Here is a 17,081-nt window from a genome sequence, read left to right as displayed (position 1 = left end):
AGGCTTTATCTGGTGAGAAGTTTGCATGCCAGGCTGGGAGCAGACTGTAACTCCGTGATACACTGCATGTATTTTTAGATTTATTTTTATTAATGTCATTCTATTTTTAAGGGTGATTTATTTTTATCACCATGAGAGAGGCAAGCTTGTGGTTTTACTGTGGGACGTAAATCCTGCCTAGATTTCAACCTTTTCAGGTCAGGGATTTTATCATCTCTGTGAGCATCCCAAGGGATGGGTGCTGGGGGTTTCCCCTGCCCTCTCGGGCTGGGCAAAGAGTCCACGAAGAGGATGGACCGAGGTTTGTCCTTTCTGGAGGATGAAGGCCCGGAAGGTTTCTCCTGTGAAGAGCAGCAGGGACAACCTTGAGGTCCTCCGGCATATTTATAGCTAATCTGACTTCAGCCTTCTCCTTGGAGCCACTCTCTGTGGCAGCGTGGGTGCAGCTTTGTCCCCAAGCGTCCTTGTTCCGTGGTGTAGGTAGACCTCTGTGGGCAGGACTTGTCCTCGGCAGCAGTGCCTTGGGCTTCTGGCACATGAGGCCCCAGATCACGTATGCTCTGTCTGGTGAGACTCAAGCTCTTGCCTCTTCCCAGCACTGAAGACCTCTTCTGGGCTGGAGTTCTATAGAAGATCTCTCCATCCAACGTGCTGACTCATGACTCCAGCCACCAAGTGCTACTTCAGTATGAATAATAATCCGCACTGAAAACCAAGGCTCTGAAACGCTAGGAAATGCCAAAATACATTTTGCTTGCCTGACCTTAATTTGCCTTCCCTTGTGTCTTTGCCGTGTGACTCACTCTTTAATTAAATGATTGCTGCCCTCCTGACAAATTCCAAACCAGCCTTGCAAAGCACCAGCTCATCAGAGCTTTTCAGAGGGAGCACCAACATCTGCACACGAGCGAAATATCATCGTTCTCCTTCCCCCCTGCCTTGGAAATGGCCAAGCCGTTTGGTCTGGTGTGACTGCAAATATATAAATAAATGGATGCTGCTGAGCATCTTACCCCTGCAGGTATTACAGTGCCCCAGCTGCCATGTCGGAACGGGAACCTCTCCTGGGAACCACGTCCCAGGAACCTCTCCGGGGTCAGGATGTGGTCCTTGGCTGAAGAGGATCATCCAAAACTCTCCATCCTCTTGGCAGGTGTTGACTGTGCAAGAACAGGGAAGGTTTGTCGTCTTCTGGGACTTGCGGTCGACTCTCCTCGCTCTCTGTATTTCTCACAGATGTGGAGAACGTTGCCAGCGCTGCCACTCGTACCACGCGCTGGGACGCCTCTGCGTAAAATCCAGGAGTGCTCGTTTCTCGCTGGCCTCCCTTCCCAGCACCGCTAACGTTTATGAGAGCATCCCTCTTCGGCGGCATATGCAAATTCTGATTTGTGAGCACAATTACCTGCTTTGTATGCACAAAACTGATTCACTTGCACATTCGGCGGGCATCGCTTAAGAGACCTGCTGGAGAATCAGTCCCTTAGGGCCAAATGCTGGAAAAAACAGCCTCTGATTTTGTGCTGTCAGGCTTGCTGGAGCGGTGGCATAAATGAGATGGATAGCTACCTTGATTAGCAGGTGCAAATGTGTTGAATTCCACACACCCCCCCACCCCGTTCTATAAATCAGGCACTTCTCCATTGAAATTCTCTCCTTTGCATCCACAATTTATGGTACCACCCCCCCCAAAGCAATAGGCATGGGCTTGTAAGGACCAAATGAGATGTGGTAGTGAAGGGTCCTTTCTGGAAATTGGCAGGAGTTTTTTGTTTTTTTGTTTTTTTTTTTTTTAAAAAAAAAAGGTTTCCATCATCTTCCAAATGGGCTAGATTGTCACCAGAGCCGCAGATGGTGTTCCTGTCCGGGTATGACAGGGGCCTTGCGGGCAGGAGACAGATGAAAGTCATTTTTAAACAAAGCCATTTTTTAAAGGCAACCTGTTAAGGGGATTTGGAGGTAGCGGAGCTGAGCATGTAAATCAGGAGATGACCAACCTTGGTGAGGGTGTCTTTGTGTTTATGAAAACAGCCATTCTCTCCGATGGTTCAATTTAATATCATGCAGCTTTTGTGCACATCAAGTAATATTTGTTTGTTCTCGTGCACTTCTGCTGTTTTCGCTGTTGGAGGATCCTAGTGTCTTTATTGACTTAGACTTTTATAAGATGAGGTTCTGTCTCTCGAAGGTATGTAGTTTAATAACTTGGTCAAAAACCATGTAATATACGATTTCTTTTCATGTGGCGGCGCAGCGTGCCTCCTGTACCAGGCAGGGCAGGAGGCAGTTAACTCCCAAGCTAATTTAGCTTGGGGCTGAAGTGTTATACATAAACAGCAATCAAAATGCGTGCCTGCAAGGGGGCTGAGTTAAGGTTATCTCTGCTGTCTTTACACTCTCATTTTCTGCCATTAGAGTGTTTAATCCTGCAGCTGCTAATGTTCTTGTAATGGCATTTCTGTGCTTGTCTAAAGACCACGGAGAGGGGGGAAGAGGAATGAGTTTTGCGGTACGGAGCTGCTCCGGCGCCCGTCTCCCCGGCTTGACCTGTCCCACCAGCGCTGTAGGAGGTGGCTTCTCACCCCTCTGTGGTCACTCTGGGACAGTGGTCACCCCAGAAGATGACGGCCAAGGTACGGCGGACCACTCTTGGACCACCCTGGGGACCTCTCGCTGCTTCCTCGTGTCAGCCGTGGATGTGTGCCCCGGGAGAGCTTCCTCGGCAGCTGAGCAGATGATAATGAGAATGAAATCCGTGCAGAGCGTAAACCCAGATGCAATCCTTGGAAGTTAAGCTTCCGCTTAAGTGCTGTGATGGATCTGGGTGAAGAGGGTGACTTGCAGCGGGGGGAGAGGAGGGATAACTGTCACATTAACCCAGGTTTTCCCTCCGCACTCTGTGTCAGGTTGGCCGGGCAGGAGCCACTTTCTCTGTCTCATTCCTCGAGAGCTAAACTGCTTTAACTGGAATTGTACTGCTCCTCGGGATGAAGCAGAAACTCAGGTTTGGAAAGTGCCATCCCCAAAGGCCAGGGACAGGAGATACCAAGGACAAGAGAAGCTTTTCAGAGAGCTTCACCGGGAGCCGGTGCTGCCACTGCAGGTGTTGGAGGAGCCTCAGCTGGGGCCAAGCCCCACTCCAGGAGCAGCTCTCTGAAGACGCTTCACTTATTCTTTGAAGTTGGGAATTTAATGAACTATTAAGACCCTTGTTCGTCCTTACCTGTGTTTAGTTTTCTCCAAATCTCTTTCCCAAAAGGGGACCTGGCTCTGCCGTCCCCCAGAGGCGCAGCAAACTTTCGGGAGGAGTTTTGTTGCAGGTATTTTTTGACTTTCCTCTCATCTGGACCTCTGTCGACGGAAACCCCAGCTCCAACCCTGTGCAAACATGCGTCATGCCCCTTCCCTGATGAGCTCACCCTTGTCGTCGCACCGCTGGGAGCTGCTCCTCCCAGGGGACCTGCACCGGGGCACCCGAGCGGCCACCTCCAGCAGCCAGTTTGAGTCCGGCAACTGGGAGCACCGCTAGCAGATCATTCCGTGCTTTATTGTTTTTATTTAGGCCAAACTGCAGGCAGAGAAACCCCCATCTGGAGGAGGACTTGGTGGCCGAGATCTCTGGTGTGATTCCCGGAGTTTGTGTTTTCCCTGGTAGGGTGATGGGAGGAGGGCTGGCAGCAAGGAGCGGTGTTGCTGCGGGGGGTGCTGGTGGCACCTCCCCGTGGGTTGTCACTCTCATCAAACTTTCTGCATCTGCTGGATGAAGAGGTTGTTTCTCTGCCAGGAGCTCAGAAGCCTTTCACAAAGGATAAATCGATGCAGGGCTTCTTCCAGATGTGGATGAGACTCTGAGACTGTGACAGCTTCATTACGGGAGGTTGGCCGGCCATGGCCGTTGGAGGGATGGGGTGACTTGTGTCGATATGTTGGTGGCTTGTGCCATGCAGCTGGTGCTCAGGGCTGCTGCTGGTGGTCCTGGGCATTGCCACCACCTTGGAGGTGACATGTCAGGCAACAGGAGAGCTGGGGGCAGCATGGGGTGTCCTGCACATGGTGCATGGTGTCAGGAGGCAGCTCATGAGCCCAATGTGGGAGCACTCAGGTCCTCTCTGCCCCAGTGTGGGCTCCCGGACAGCAGCTCTTGCTGTGGGCAGTGGTGACAAGGGGACAGTGCGCTTGCTGCACACCAAGCTGGTGGCCAGGACAGCAGTGCCCGGGTGGGAGATGCCATTTGCACCTGCCTTTGCTCCTGGCGAGGGGAGTCAGGCCATGCAGCTCGAGCTGCTGGTGGGGGTGAAGGCTTTGCATCCCTGCAGCAGGAAAGGAGGGGGGACACTCCAGTTCTCCCGCCTCGGAGCAGGCTGGTAACCCTGGAGATGGCTCTGCGCTCACCCAGAAGAGAGGGGCTTTGTGCCGCAGCCCCGCAGCGAACACTGGTGCAGTCAGGGCTGGCGGGGAGGGCAGCCACCGCGCTCAACGGATGCCTCTGTTTGCTGAAAAATGCTTGGCCTCGGCTTGCTGCCCTGTGCCCACCTCCCTCTGCAGACCCTTTCTCCTCCTGTGCCATGGTGGATGGAAGGAGGAGACCCCACCTGGAGCACTGTGTGCAGCTCCAGAGTCCTCAGCACAAGAAGGACGTGGACCTGTTGGAATGGGTTGAGAGGAGGCCCCGGAGATGCTGGGAGGGCTGGAGCCCCTCTGCTGTGAGGACAGGCTGAGAGAGCTGGGGGGGTTCAGCCTGGAGAAGAGAAGGCTCCGGGGAGACCTTAGAGCCCCCTCCACTATCTAAAGGGGCTCCAGGAATGCTGGGGAGGGACTCTGGATCAGGGAGGGGAGCCATGGGACAAGGGGGAAGGGTTTTAAACTGAAAGAGGGGAGATTTAGATTGGATATCGGGAAGAAATCCTTTGCTGTGAGGGCGATGAGCCCCTGGCCCAGGTTGCCCAGAGAAGCTGTGGCTGCCCCATCCCTGGAGGGGTTCAAGGCCAGGTTGGACGGGGCTTGGAGCAACCTGGTCTGGTGGGAGGTGTCCCTGCCCAGGGCAGGGGGTGGCACTGCGTGATCTTTAAGGTCCCTTCCAACCCAAACCACTCTATGATTCTATGGGTTAGAGGGACAGCTGCTGGGACACCAGCCGGGATGGGGACTCTGCACGGAGGACACTGGCTGGGCTGTGGAAGTGGTGCTGCGGCTTCCCGGCTCACTGGCACCGAGCGTGCTGTGCTGGGGCAGCCGTGTCCCCTGGTGTGTGTCCCCAGAGAGGAGGGCCTGCCCTGGGATGCTGACCTGAAAAGCCAGGGCTGGGTTGAGTGTCGCTTGTGGTGGGAGAGGCAGCCCCGAAGCAGCGTGAGCGTGGATGTGCAGTGCTCACTCAGGGCAAAAGGTGCGTGTTTGTAGCCCTGCAGCCTCCAGGAACAGGCTGCCACCACAGCTGGGGCTGGGACTTGTCCCCAGGACTGTGCTGTCATGACAGCAGCATGGCCAGGGCACAGCAGGGCATCCCTCCGGGATGAAGGCAAACACTGGGATTGGAGGGGGAGAAGGGAATCATGGACACTGGCAGTGCCAGGAAAGGGTTGACGAGCTGCGGGTTTGCTCCACCAGTGCCAAATTCTCCCTGGCTCCTTAATTAAAAATGCCAATGACAGGAAAGAGCAGCTTCCCCGGGAGCACAGGGACTCCGGGAGCCTCTGCCTTGTGCTGCGCGCTGGGCGGGTGGATTGGGGCGTCTGGCAGCATTGTCACCGCACATCGACGCTCGCCCTACGGAGGCGATTACAGGGTTACCCCGGCAGCTCGTCCCGCAGCCTGGCTCTGCTGCTCGGCCAGGGAGGATGTGAGGGAAGCACCAGACCCCACTCCCGCTTCCAGCGTGGTGGGCAAAATGGAAGAATAGTTGTGCAACTTCCAGTTTAGATATAAAAAAAAAAAAAAGAGAATTAGAGCCTCCGGCTGTGCTGGTTGAGCCCCAGCAGGGGCCGGAGGGCTGTTTGCCTCAACGTAGTTGGCTTTGCAGCGCGCCTGTGCCACTGGAGGTGATGAGCTCGGATGTGGCTCACATTAGATTCGTTTCCTTCAGGCATGAGTGAGCCCCAGCGTAGGCTATCCCTCAGCCAAAAGTCACGGATGCTAACAATGCTGTAGATGCTAACGATGGCTGCAGACTGCCCCTGCCCTTCTGCAGCTCCAGCACTAAAGCCAATGTGAAGCCTGGGCAAGGTGAGAAGCCCTTTGCTGAGGAACGGGCAGAGGATGCTCATGTCTGCGTGTGGAAACCAGGTCAATGTGTCCTTAGTTTGCACCGTTCCTCCAGGTCAGGCTCCAGATCCTTCTCCGCTCCCAGCTGAGGGCAGGGGCAATGCCTGCAATGTCGTGGGGCCAAAGCAGGATGGAGCAGCACGGACACTTCTGCGGGTGGTGCGGGCCGTTGGGCTGAGCTGCCACCAGCCTCCACGGGGATGAAGGCACAGCAGGAGGGAGGTTGCAGGTGACATGTGCCTGCAGTGTCTGGGGATGTGTCCTGCTGTTTCAGGCAAGGGTTCACCCTCCCCGAGGACAAACTGGGACGGAGACTCCATGTCACCTATAATTACTCATGGCAGCGTGGTCTTTGATGAGATTTTGTGCAAGTGGAGAGAGGGGAGCAGGGGATGACGGAGAGCTGTGGGTGCTGCTGCGTGCCCATGGCCTCAGCCCTCCCCTCGCCCTTCCACATAGCTGCACGTGTCATGTGAATAACATACGTGTTTTCTGAGCCTCTCGCTAGAGCTACGATGTTCTGCTTTCTGCTTTATGCATCTTTTCTTAAATAAGACATTGGACATATAACATGGGACCTCCAGAGCTGAGCACCGGGATCCGCTCTCACTAAAAATGAGTGAGCAGCGATCCTTCCTTTTGCTGTAACAGCTCAAAATTTGCCGTGGATTATCCGACGCCATTTGTGGGTTATGACTCCGAAGGAAGAGGAAGGACCGCGCAGCGCCTGCGCCTTTACCACGGGCAGGGTGCGGGTTGGTGGCGGTGGAAACAGGACGCTTGTCACAGCGGTTTGTAGATCCTGACTCATTTGTCCTCCCGCGGCAGCCCAGCGCTGTGCCGAGGCGCGCGCAGGGCCTGTGGAAATTGCGTCCGGCTTCAGGTGCGGTTACTTGTCAAACTTGGTTATTTTAGTCGACTCTGGCTTTTAAGCTCAGGTTGAATCTTAACTTAGCCCGAGCAATGCTGAGCGGATAACGTCACTCGTCTCAGAAGCACACGGGGTTTAGTAGCTCTGAGCAAGGGCGGTGGTTTGGCTTTTGATGGTTTGGGATTTTTTTTTTTTAACGGCATGTTGAAATTTTGTTAGAAAATGCACGAAAAAGGCGTTAGAGGTATGGGAACCCCCGTTCCTGCCACTCCGGGGACTTCACCAGGTGTTAGTTGGTATGTGAGTAGCCCTGCTGCCCTGGCGGGGGCTGGCTCAGCATTGTCCCCCCGCCGCAGGAGGTTGCAGACAGACTGGAAATACTGGAGTAGCTCAGGAGGCCGAAAAGGGAGGGTGGGTGCTGCTGGGGAGAGAGCAAAAGACGAAAACCTATAGGAGCCCAGCAGGTTCTGCTGAGGTTTTTTGGAAACCCCACTAATTGCCTGTCTGTGGTTCTAGATGCAGAAATAGGTCTTAAACCATCTGGAGATGGAGTCCCCGCGCCCCCAGCAGATCGCAGCGCCCAGCCCAGCCCCTGCTGGGAGAATTCCTCTCCAATTTCTAAAACTCTGCCAAAAGTGTGCAGATCTCCCTGGGGAAAGCTGGTCCCGAGTGGTCCCGGTGAGGGGCAGGTACCTGCGGTCTCTGTGCCCTGGGTGGCTTTCCCCGGTCTCCCACCTCTCTGTCCCCCACCTCCCCCCTCCCCAGCCGGCACCGCCGCTTGCCCTCTCGCTTACTGAAATAAACCTCCCAATAAAGCTCCCAATAAAGCCGCGAGCACCGGCTGTAGCTGTTGAAACTCCAGGATTGGAGTCAATAAAATCAATATTTCTACAGGTTGATAGAGTTTCTCCGCCCGACGCCAAACTGGTGGAGCAGTAAACAAACCGGCGGACAAAATAAACCCGCCCGCCCCGTGGCGTGGGAAGGGGGTTCACCCCCCCCCGGCACCTCCAGCCAGCGATAAGGAGGGAGGCGGCGTTCGGGCTGTGGGATGCCAACTTCTGGAGGTGGTTTTTCCTTACTTGCTCTGATTTCCGTGGCAGGAGCTGAGCGCGAGCCGGTGCCCCGAGACTCCCAGCTCTGCTTCGCCAGCACTTTGCGACGTCTCTCATTTGCAGAGCATATATTTGTTATGTAATAAGCGGCAGGAATTAATGATCCGCGGCACGGCTGGGGAAACTTGCGTACTAAGCACCCAAGGAAAAAATAACTTTTCTTCTTTTTTTTTTTTTTTTTTTTTATAAAATCACTGATGGAGCCATTAGGACCCGCGTTTTCTTACAAGGAGACGGCCCCAGCCCCCGGGCACGGCTGAGCCGGAGCAGAGGCTGGAGCCGCCGTCTCTTTTCCCAACTCTTTCCCTTTGGAGAAGCAATGTTCCTCCCGCTCCCGTTATGAATCATGAGGTTAGCAGCTTTTGACAGATCATAAATCAGTGCTTCGAAGTCGCTAGGACAAATCCCAGGACATTTAATCTTTAATATTAGACGTGTTTAAGGCAGTGAATATTTCATGAAGGTGCTGTTGCATTTTAGCACATCATTAGCTGTCTCTTTCTTTTTTGCCCCCCCTCCTCTTTTCTTTTTTTGCTGCCTCCCCCTTTCCAGGCGGCTCTTCCATAAAAATCTCAGCGGTTGAACCCCCGTCTCGCTCCCTCCTGACAATAAAGCTCTTTACTGTAATCCCTGCGAGGCATTTTAAGGACTTGCTTAGGATCCTGATGAGCACGCAGGTACCTGCCAGCCTGCATTGCCACCGTGATGGGGGTACACCCCCCCCAAAAAAGCATCCTCCTCAGGTCCCCAGTGCTGCCGGTGTTTACAGCTCAGCCTGCCGTGCCGTCAGGCACGATGGGGAGAAGAGGGGAGGTGGAGGGGAAAAAAAAAATCCATCGGCAGGAGCCTGTAACAGAAACTCCACGTGCAAATCCAATTAATCTTTTGATTTTGCTGGTTTTTTGCTCCGGGTTATGTATTTCTACTGAACGTGGAATCAATTTGGGCCGAGCACGGTCAGGTTTCTGGTGAGGGAAATGTCTTCTCCTGCTGTTAAAAGGGTGTAACAGGGTGAGGCAGCACGCAGAGAGTGGAGGGGAGGGGGCCGAGAGCCCCTTACCCGCGGGACGGGGACACAGCACGGGCACTGCCCACGGAGGAGGGAGCTCGGGGGTTTCTGTATCCTCCTGCGGAAGTTTGGGCTGCAGGAGACTCTGTCATCCCATCGCCGTGCGGGGTGGCAGGAGCAGGGATGGGAAGAGGACATGGCCGGGATGGGTCAGGAGCGTCACCCTGCCCAGGATGTGCACGGAAGTGGCCACTGGCTGTCCTCACGCGAGGTCACCATCCCTGCTGAGGAGTGAACTGCTGGCCCCAGAGCAGCCCCTCTGCTAGGGCCAGGGCTCAGCAGGACCAGGGCAGGGGCCGGATCCATGGGGGAATGTCTCTGTGGGGAGTGTGGGCTGTTCTTGGAGGCCATCGGGCAGAGGTTTGCTGAGGCGGGGGAGCTGCAGGGCTGCTCAGGAACACGGGTTAAGGACAGACCTTTCGCATCCTGAAATCCCATCCCCAGCTATTCTGGGTGCTACATCGTGTAACCTCCTCCAGAAGAGCTACGGGTTTCTTGCAGCTTTCCACATCTCCTCATCTCCTCCTCCACATCTCCCGGAGGTTTCAGAAGAGTCTAAAGTGCTCCAGATCCACAGCAGGGACGAGGAATGGCTGTGAACTAACAGAGATGGGCAGCAGGGGAGGCGGGCCCGTGGTTGCTGATGTGCTTCTGGGGCAGAGAGGTCTCATCTTCCCCTCTTCTCTTTAGGAGAGTGCAGCTGCCACGAAGGCTATGCCCCGGACCCTGTCCATCGCCATTTGTGTGTGCGCAGCGACTGGGGACACAGCGAAGGGTGAGTGGTGATACAATGGTGTGTTTTCTCTGTCTGGGCTCCTGCATTGGTGAGGAGCCCAGTTCTCCTCCCCACCGGCCATGACCAGCGCCAAAGACCCAGGCCCGGGCTGTGCCGCTTTTCCTGCCGTGTGACATGCCACAGCTGCTCTTCCCTTCTCTGCCCCCCAGGCCCTGGCCCTACACGACGCTCGAGCGGGGATACGACTTGGTCACAGGAGAGCAGGCGCCGGAGAAGATACTCAGGTGAGTCAAAGGAGCGTTCAGCTTGGCCATTTGGGAGGGGAGAGCCGATGAGGACATCCCAGCGGATGCTACCTCTTGGTCACTCCTGGCTTCGTCTTGTTCCGCTGGCTGGGGGAACAACAAAAGGGTGTTGTTTCCCTTTGACAGACCTAAAGGATTTGCCCATATTCCCCAGGTGGGGAAGGGTTTCCCTCTCGTCCCCTCTGCTGGACCCAGCTCAGCAAAAGCGGGGACGCTGAACACATAAAGTCTTCCTGGACTGAAAAGAAGAGCTTGACCACCCCCATGTTCTCCCTATCACATCTCTAGCTATTCCTCTCTCATTTGGCCTTCAGGACAAGACCAAACGACTGATTTCTCCCACGGTGCTACCACTGCTCTGACTTCCGAGTGGTCAGGTGCAATAAGGGGGCCACCATTGGCTGTGGACGCTGCATACTTGTATGACACGTTTGTCCTTATTCCAGGTCCACCTACAGTTTGGGTCAAGGTTTGTGGCTGCCTGTCAGTAAGAGTTTTGTGGTGCCCCCCGTGGAGCTTTCCATCAATCCTCTCGCCAGCTGCAAGACAGATGTTCTGGTGACGGAAGATCCAGCAGATGTCAGGTAGGAAGCAGATTTCTCGTTTTCCTCATGCTCGAGTGACTACACCGGTCTTTAAATTGTTATTGAGGATGCAGTAATTTCTATGATGATAAGTTTGATTAATTTTCTTCCAATAAGAAATCTGATGTGATAACTCGCCAGGCTTTTTTTTGGTCCTGGTGGGTCTAAGGCTTGTGTATATAGCTCTGAGGTCTGCCAATTCAGGCAGGTAAATTGGTATGAACCTGTGGCAAAGCAATTTTAAAGCGGCTTAAATGTAATGTAAGATTGTATAGCTTAAATTGATGCATTTACCCGTATGGAGGTGCTATCATGTTTCAGAAACTCTTACATATATCACATCCATCCAGCCCTTGATAGTCTGCTGTGGTGCTCATGAAGGGCCAAGGTCAGACCCTGGTGAAAGGCCACGTTGCTTGTCCGATTATTATACAACTAGCGGGTTTTTTTTTTCCTTTCTCAAATTCAGTAAATGTCCTGATATTTCTCTGGCTCCCCCATTTTGGCTAGCTAGTATTTTAGCCAGACGTCATTGGACTTGTGACAGCCCAGTTCAGGAGTGGGACCTAAGAGGGCATTGCAGGAGGAGAATTGCCCTGGTGGAAGGAAAAGCTGTTTGCTGGGAGACTGGGCTGAGGGTGGGCAAAGGGGGGGGTCCCTTGGAGAAGGAGCCAGGCGAAACGGTTGTCCTCTGTGTCCTAGCTGGAAAGGGAGCAGCAGCCTCTCCCTCGGAGGAGACCAGTGGTGGTGGTGATTGTCCTCCTCTGCCTGGTTTACAAGGGTTTAACTGTAAACTACAAGGGTTTAAGTGTGTAATTCCTAAGGTATTTAAAGCGTATTCCCCTCTCCCCCATTAAATTAAGACTGAGCCTGTGATCGTTGGGTGCCAGGGAGACTCCGTGATCCCTTCCTCCTTCTCGCTGCCTTCTCCCGTTGACTCAACACAATTTCCTGACCTGTAAATTCTTGTCGGTGTTGCAAATCGTCTTCCTGGGCACGAGGAGGATCCCTGTATCTCCCAGCCCCTTCTGTCTTTTCCCGGAGCAATGGGATGGTGGATTTCCATTCTTCTGTCCCATCATCATGAGTTTTGGCAAGGCCATAGTTGGAGCAAGTGCCTAAGAAACCTCTGGCACAGCCAGGACTGGCATCCAAGAGGTCCTCACTTCCAAGTGTGTTTTTGTGGCTAATTAGTGCTTGTTCCCTCTCCTGCAAAGAGACGGATGGTACGTATCTATCACAATTTGGCTCTCTTAGGAGCGTTGTTTTTCTTGTCTGCAGAAGATTCCTGCTTTTCATTTGAGAAGGTGAAGGGTCGCCTTGTTGTATGTTAACATTTTCCAAGCCCAAATGCCAGGAGAACATATTTCTTTCTTGCTTTCTCGCATCTTCATTAGAAGTACCTTAGCGAGAACAGAGGCTAGGAGGGTGTTTTCTGCTCCAGCGCAGTCATTGTCTCCGGGCACTGATCCTCGTGGAGGAGGCTCGGGATGGATGAACGCCAGGCAGGAGGAGGGGGTGGTTCTGGCACGGAGGCTGTTGCCTGTTCCCCTCGTAAATGAAACCCGAACTGAGAATTCCAGGTATAAATATTGGAGTGACCCAGGTAGAATAAGGGAGGCGAGTTCATGGTGCTTGTATCTTACATACAGGAGATACTAAATTATTAAAACTTTAATAAACGTAATAATAAATATTTGATGTTGAATTATGGAAGGTTTCACAGATACAGTGAAAACCGAAAGGCAATCTATTATTTCTGCACCAGAACTTAAATACTTCTCAAAGGGGGATCAGGCTGCTAGCTGGGGTTTCCGAGCACCCTGGGGTGGGGGGAATCCAAGGTGATGCCGCCTGAGCGGAGCGTGATGGTGCGGAGGAGCTAATGCTGGGGCTGCCCAGGTCCCTGCTGAGAAGGGATGCTGCTGTGCTGGTGCTCACGGGCATCGCGTTGGCCTGTCTCCGAGAACCTCCTCTGAGGTTCTTGGGTGCTTTCACACAGTGGGAAAGGTACTTCTAGAGCTGTTTATCTTGCAGCCTCTTTGCTTTGTCCCCTCTGGACTGAGACAAGTGTTGGTAGCTTCTCAAGGGAGCACAAGGGCAACAGGCACAAGCTGGAACATAGGAAGTTCCATCTCAACATGAGGAGGAACTTCTTTGCTGTGAGGGTGGCAGAGCCCTGGCACAGGCTGCCCAGAGAGGTGGGGGAGTCTCCGTCTCTGGAGACATTCCAGACCCGCCTGGACGCGTTCCTGTGCCACCTGCTCTGGGTGACCCTGCTCTGGCCGGGGGTTGGACTGGGTGATCTCCAGAGGTCCCTTCCAACCCCCACCGGTCTGTGATTCTGTGTAATTTTGGTAGTTCAGATGTCCGGCTGATGACCTGTAACATGATACCTACCACGGGAGGTGAGCATGTCCTGTCCATTGGGTAGGTGTTTGAACACAGCCGTCCCTCGGCGCAGGGAAGGACCGGTTCCCCAGGCTGTGGGACCACGGTGGCACTGCTCTCCCTCCGTGCTGGCAGCTCCTGTGGGTGGTCCTGCAGCACGTGAGCTCTCATACCGTCACAACCCCGTGCCCAGGGACAGATCCTGGGCTGTGTTACACCAGCTGCCGCATGGCTGCGTCTCAGCCCCTGGTGTGCCCTGTTTGCTGTCCTGTAGCACTGTGATGGTAGCTCAGTCCTGTATTTCTTCCGTGTCTTTAATAACGAGCGTGCTGCATTCCTCCAGACCTTTCATTAGTCTGACACCTTTTGGCTCCGGGGTCACTTGTCTTGAAGAGTTTAATGGAGGGAAATTGCAGAAAGCCTGGTTTGGAGAAAACAAGTGATGAAGTCTTTACAACTGCGAGGGTCAAAGGTTCAAACGTGGCCATGCGTTTTTTATGAAGATGCTTGAGGCTGCAGAAGGGACAGGTGGGGCTCTGCCTTTCAGCAGCTCTCCGGAGAAACGCTGACTCCCTGCTGCTGCTTCTCCGGGTGTCTCGCCGCCGAGGGGTGCAGCACGCTCTACGCAGGGCTTTGGTGGATGGGAATGAAGGGCTCAAGCCTCCTCCCGCTGCTGCAGCCAAGTTGTTAGAGAAACTTCCTACAGACAGGAGCCAAAAGGTCTCCGTGCAAACATCCTGCCAGGAATGCTCCCACGTGTGCTGGGGCATGAGTGGGGCCAGGACTTTGCATGTGGAACTTGGTGGTGGAGGTTTTAGGGCTGTGCGTCATAAATTAAGCACGAAGGTGCTTAGAGGTAATGAAACTTATATGTATAATTTATCAGTAACCGGATTGAGCATCCCCTCCTTGACCCCAGAGTCTGATCCTCTGTATAACGATCACGTCAGTCACACGTCTGGGGTCGTGGCAGCCACGCTAACGCTGACATCTTTGCTGGTGGGACGTTGGCCAGCAGCGCTGCAGGGCTCTCCCCACGCTGGGAAGCCGCTGGCTTGGGCTGGAGGCCGGGTCCCAGGCTGAGGAGGCTGCTCCAGTGGCACATCCTCTGCTGGGACAAGAAATACGTCCCACCTTGTCTTGCTTGTCCTCAAGACTCCTTGTTGTGCCCCTCTCCCCTTTGCTCCCACCCCTCTCTCTTCCATATTCCTCCCATAACCTGGTGATGAAGAGAGTAGTCCATATTCATTTTAATAAGTTATTATCACGTGTTTAATCCTTCTGCTGGCTTTCTGTGGACACCTTGCCGTCTCCTTTTGTCTCTGTAGGAGGTAACGCTTGTCCTGCGGGACCAGGAATCCCTATAATTGTGGCGGCGTACCCTGCTCAGCCCATTGGCAGCTCACGGGGAAGACCCGCACCCACAGCCCCTGGGTCCCACCAGCACCGAGCATCCCTGTGGGAGATAATAAAAGCATCCCTTGGGGCGCAACCGGCTGCGGGGGACCGAAAGGGGAGATAACCCATGGGACAGAGCACGGCACTGGCAAGCACCTGGTGGTCCAGGTTCATCGTGCCACCTGCTCTGCAGAAAAGTTGATAATTTCTAGTGAGCAGCTATAAATCAGAGGCACGAGCCTCAGCTGCCGCCTGACATGACATATAGCTCTATCGTTATGGCAACCATAGAAACAAATAAAATCCTTGCCTTCGCTTGACAAGCCTTTGAGATGTCCTGATGGAGAGACAAGTGTTCAGCGGCAGAATGAATTCTCTTGAACTCGCTGTCGATTCATCTTCGTTTTGCTCCCAAGTGAGCCCCTTTGCTCTCTGAATTCTTTGCCAAAGTACGATCAACTGCATTTTTTTTGTTTGTTTGTTATTTTATTTCCAGTTCTCTCGGCGACAGAGAGCTCTGCTCCCCAGCTCTGCACTTGCATGTGTTGCGTCTCATGTCGAGGACAGGAGCTGGGGTTTTGCTCCCTGTCAGTGGCTTTCCCCGGATCAGCCCTGCCGTGTCCTCACGCCACCACCTCTGCCCTGGGCTTACAGGGGTTTTGCAGTGATTTTTTGGAGCGGTATTGCGGTGATTTTGGCACTTGTGATTTTTGACACTTCTGATTTTGCAAGTCAGTGCCGAGCGCTGTGGTGTGAGGCTCCCTGGGAGCAGAGGAGGATGAAAAGGGAAGTGGATGAGAAAGGCAAAGGGAATCTGGGCCAGGAGAGGGGAAACAGCTTTGCTGTGGCCACGCTGTCGCAGCAGCAGAGCTCGTCTGCCCTACGACTTGCCTGCAGGAGCATGGGACAATGGGTGCTACTACAGGCAAGCACCACTGAGGCTCAGGAGGGGGTCTGGGCCGGTCCCCGTGACAGCATGCCGGTGGGGTACAGGCAGGAGCGGGCAGAGGGTACCCTGCCTACTCTTCTTGCCATTTGGTGCAGGAGATACCATGGGAACTTGGTCTTTTTTTCCCCCTTTTCTGTCTCCCGCAACAGAGCGGGCTGTGATTTCTGGATGCTCCATGCTGGAGGGGGCCAGGAGGTCAGGGGAGAGGGGAGACCCCGTTTTCAGGGTTTCCAGGGAGCTGCCTGCAGAGGCTCTTCCTCCGTTGGTGCCAATAAAGCGGCGGTGAGCAGCTATCAGCCGGTGCCCATGATGAACGGGCGGCTTCCCATGATGGAGCAAATTGATCATCGCATCACCTGCCACAACTTACTCATTTCTGCAAAGCGGGCAATTCATTACTGTGCACATCACAGAGACACCGTCATTCCCGCAGATAACTTCCCCGCCGCTCTGGCCTGGGCTTCTTATCACCCCAACACACCGTCGTCTCGCAGAAAGTGGTGGAGAAGCAGCTTGCGGTGCTTAACACGGGGATAACGGCAGCCTTTGGCCTCATCCTCTGGAGCGAAAGGACAGATGCTTTACAGAGAGGCAGCCATCAGCCCTTGCCCTGCATCTGTCAACTTAGCATCATCCTGGCTGCTTACCGGGATTATTCCTGCTCCCTGCCTCCCGCTTTGATTTATGAGAGCAGGTTAGAAGAGTCAGGTGTGTCTCCCTTGGCTACGGTGGGACTCAATGGGGATGGAACCTTGCGGCAGCCACCGAAGGGCGTGAGCAGCAAAATGAGAGGAATTGCAGGAGTGGTGAGACGGGGAAATAGGGGCGGAGAGGAAAGGGGGGGAAACCCCCCCCCAAACTCGAGCTGAAATCACCCAGGGAGTATCTAGGGTAGATCAGAATTGAAACGCGGGTCACCCAGCACCTCCGGGAGGGTGCAGGGACCTCACTGCCCTCAGCGTGTCTCCTCCTGATCCATCACCAGCCCTGGGTGATCTTTCATGCCCAGAAGCAGAGGGACATTTCAGCCCTTCCTCTTCAGGGTGTTTTAATAATTCCTGCTACAGTAATGCTGAGTTTCACTCTCTCTCTGTGCTCCGGTCCTTTGTGCGAACCCACTGCATTTTTGATGTCTGGGCCGTAAAACTGCACAGAAAATGATCAGCCCCCTTAGGGGCAGTGGATGTAAATTTGGACCTGGCTCGTAGGCAAATCCGTCGTAGGGAGCACCAGCAACAGCTCCAAGTTTGGCAGCTGAGCGATTGCTGTTCGTCCACGGAGCTGCAGAGCCCAGGAGGGAAAAAACCACAACAAGCGAACAGATTTTGTTTATATATTTATTGAGACAATTAAAAAAGCTCCGACAGCCGCCAAATATGTAAATGCTGTCGCACACCCAGAATGA

At 54.0% G+C, this 17,081-nt stretch overlaps 1 protein-coding gene across 5 annotated transcripts in view; it reads left to right on the top strand.

Moving 5' to 3' along the window:
* Positions 1-17,081, top strand: part of ASTN2 (astrotactin 2) — a 377,208-nt gene that overhangs the window by 159,048 nt on the left and 201,079 nt on the right. For all 5 annotated transcript variants that reach the window (XM_074609111.1, XM_074609113.1, XM_074609112.1 and 2 more), the window contains exons 8-10: positions 10,004-10,088; positions 10,259-10,333; positions 10,801-10,938. In XM_074609111.1, coding sequence (XP_074465212.1) covers positions 10,004-10,088; positions 10,259-10,333; positions 10,801-10,938 — 298 coding nt within the window. The remainder of the gene's footprint in view (positions 1-10,003; positions 10,089-10,258; positions 10,334-10,800; positions 10,939-17,081) is intronic.

Source organism: Larus michahellis, chromosome 15 (assembly GCF_964199755.1).
Source record: "Larus michahellis chromosome 15, bLarMic1.1, whole genome shotgun sequence".
NCBI lineage: Eukaryota > Metazoa > Chordata > Aves > Charadriiformes > Laridae > Larus > Larus michahellis.
Note: the sequence above shows the minus strand (reverse complement) of the source record. Positions and strands in the feature narration are given on the sequence as shown.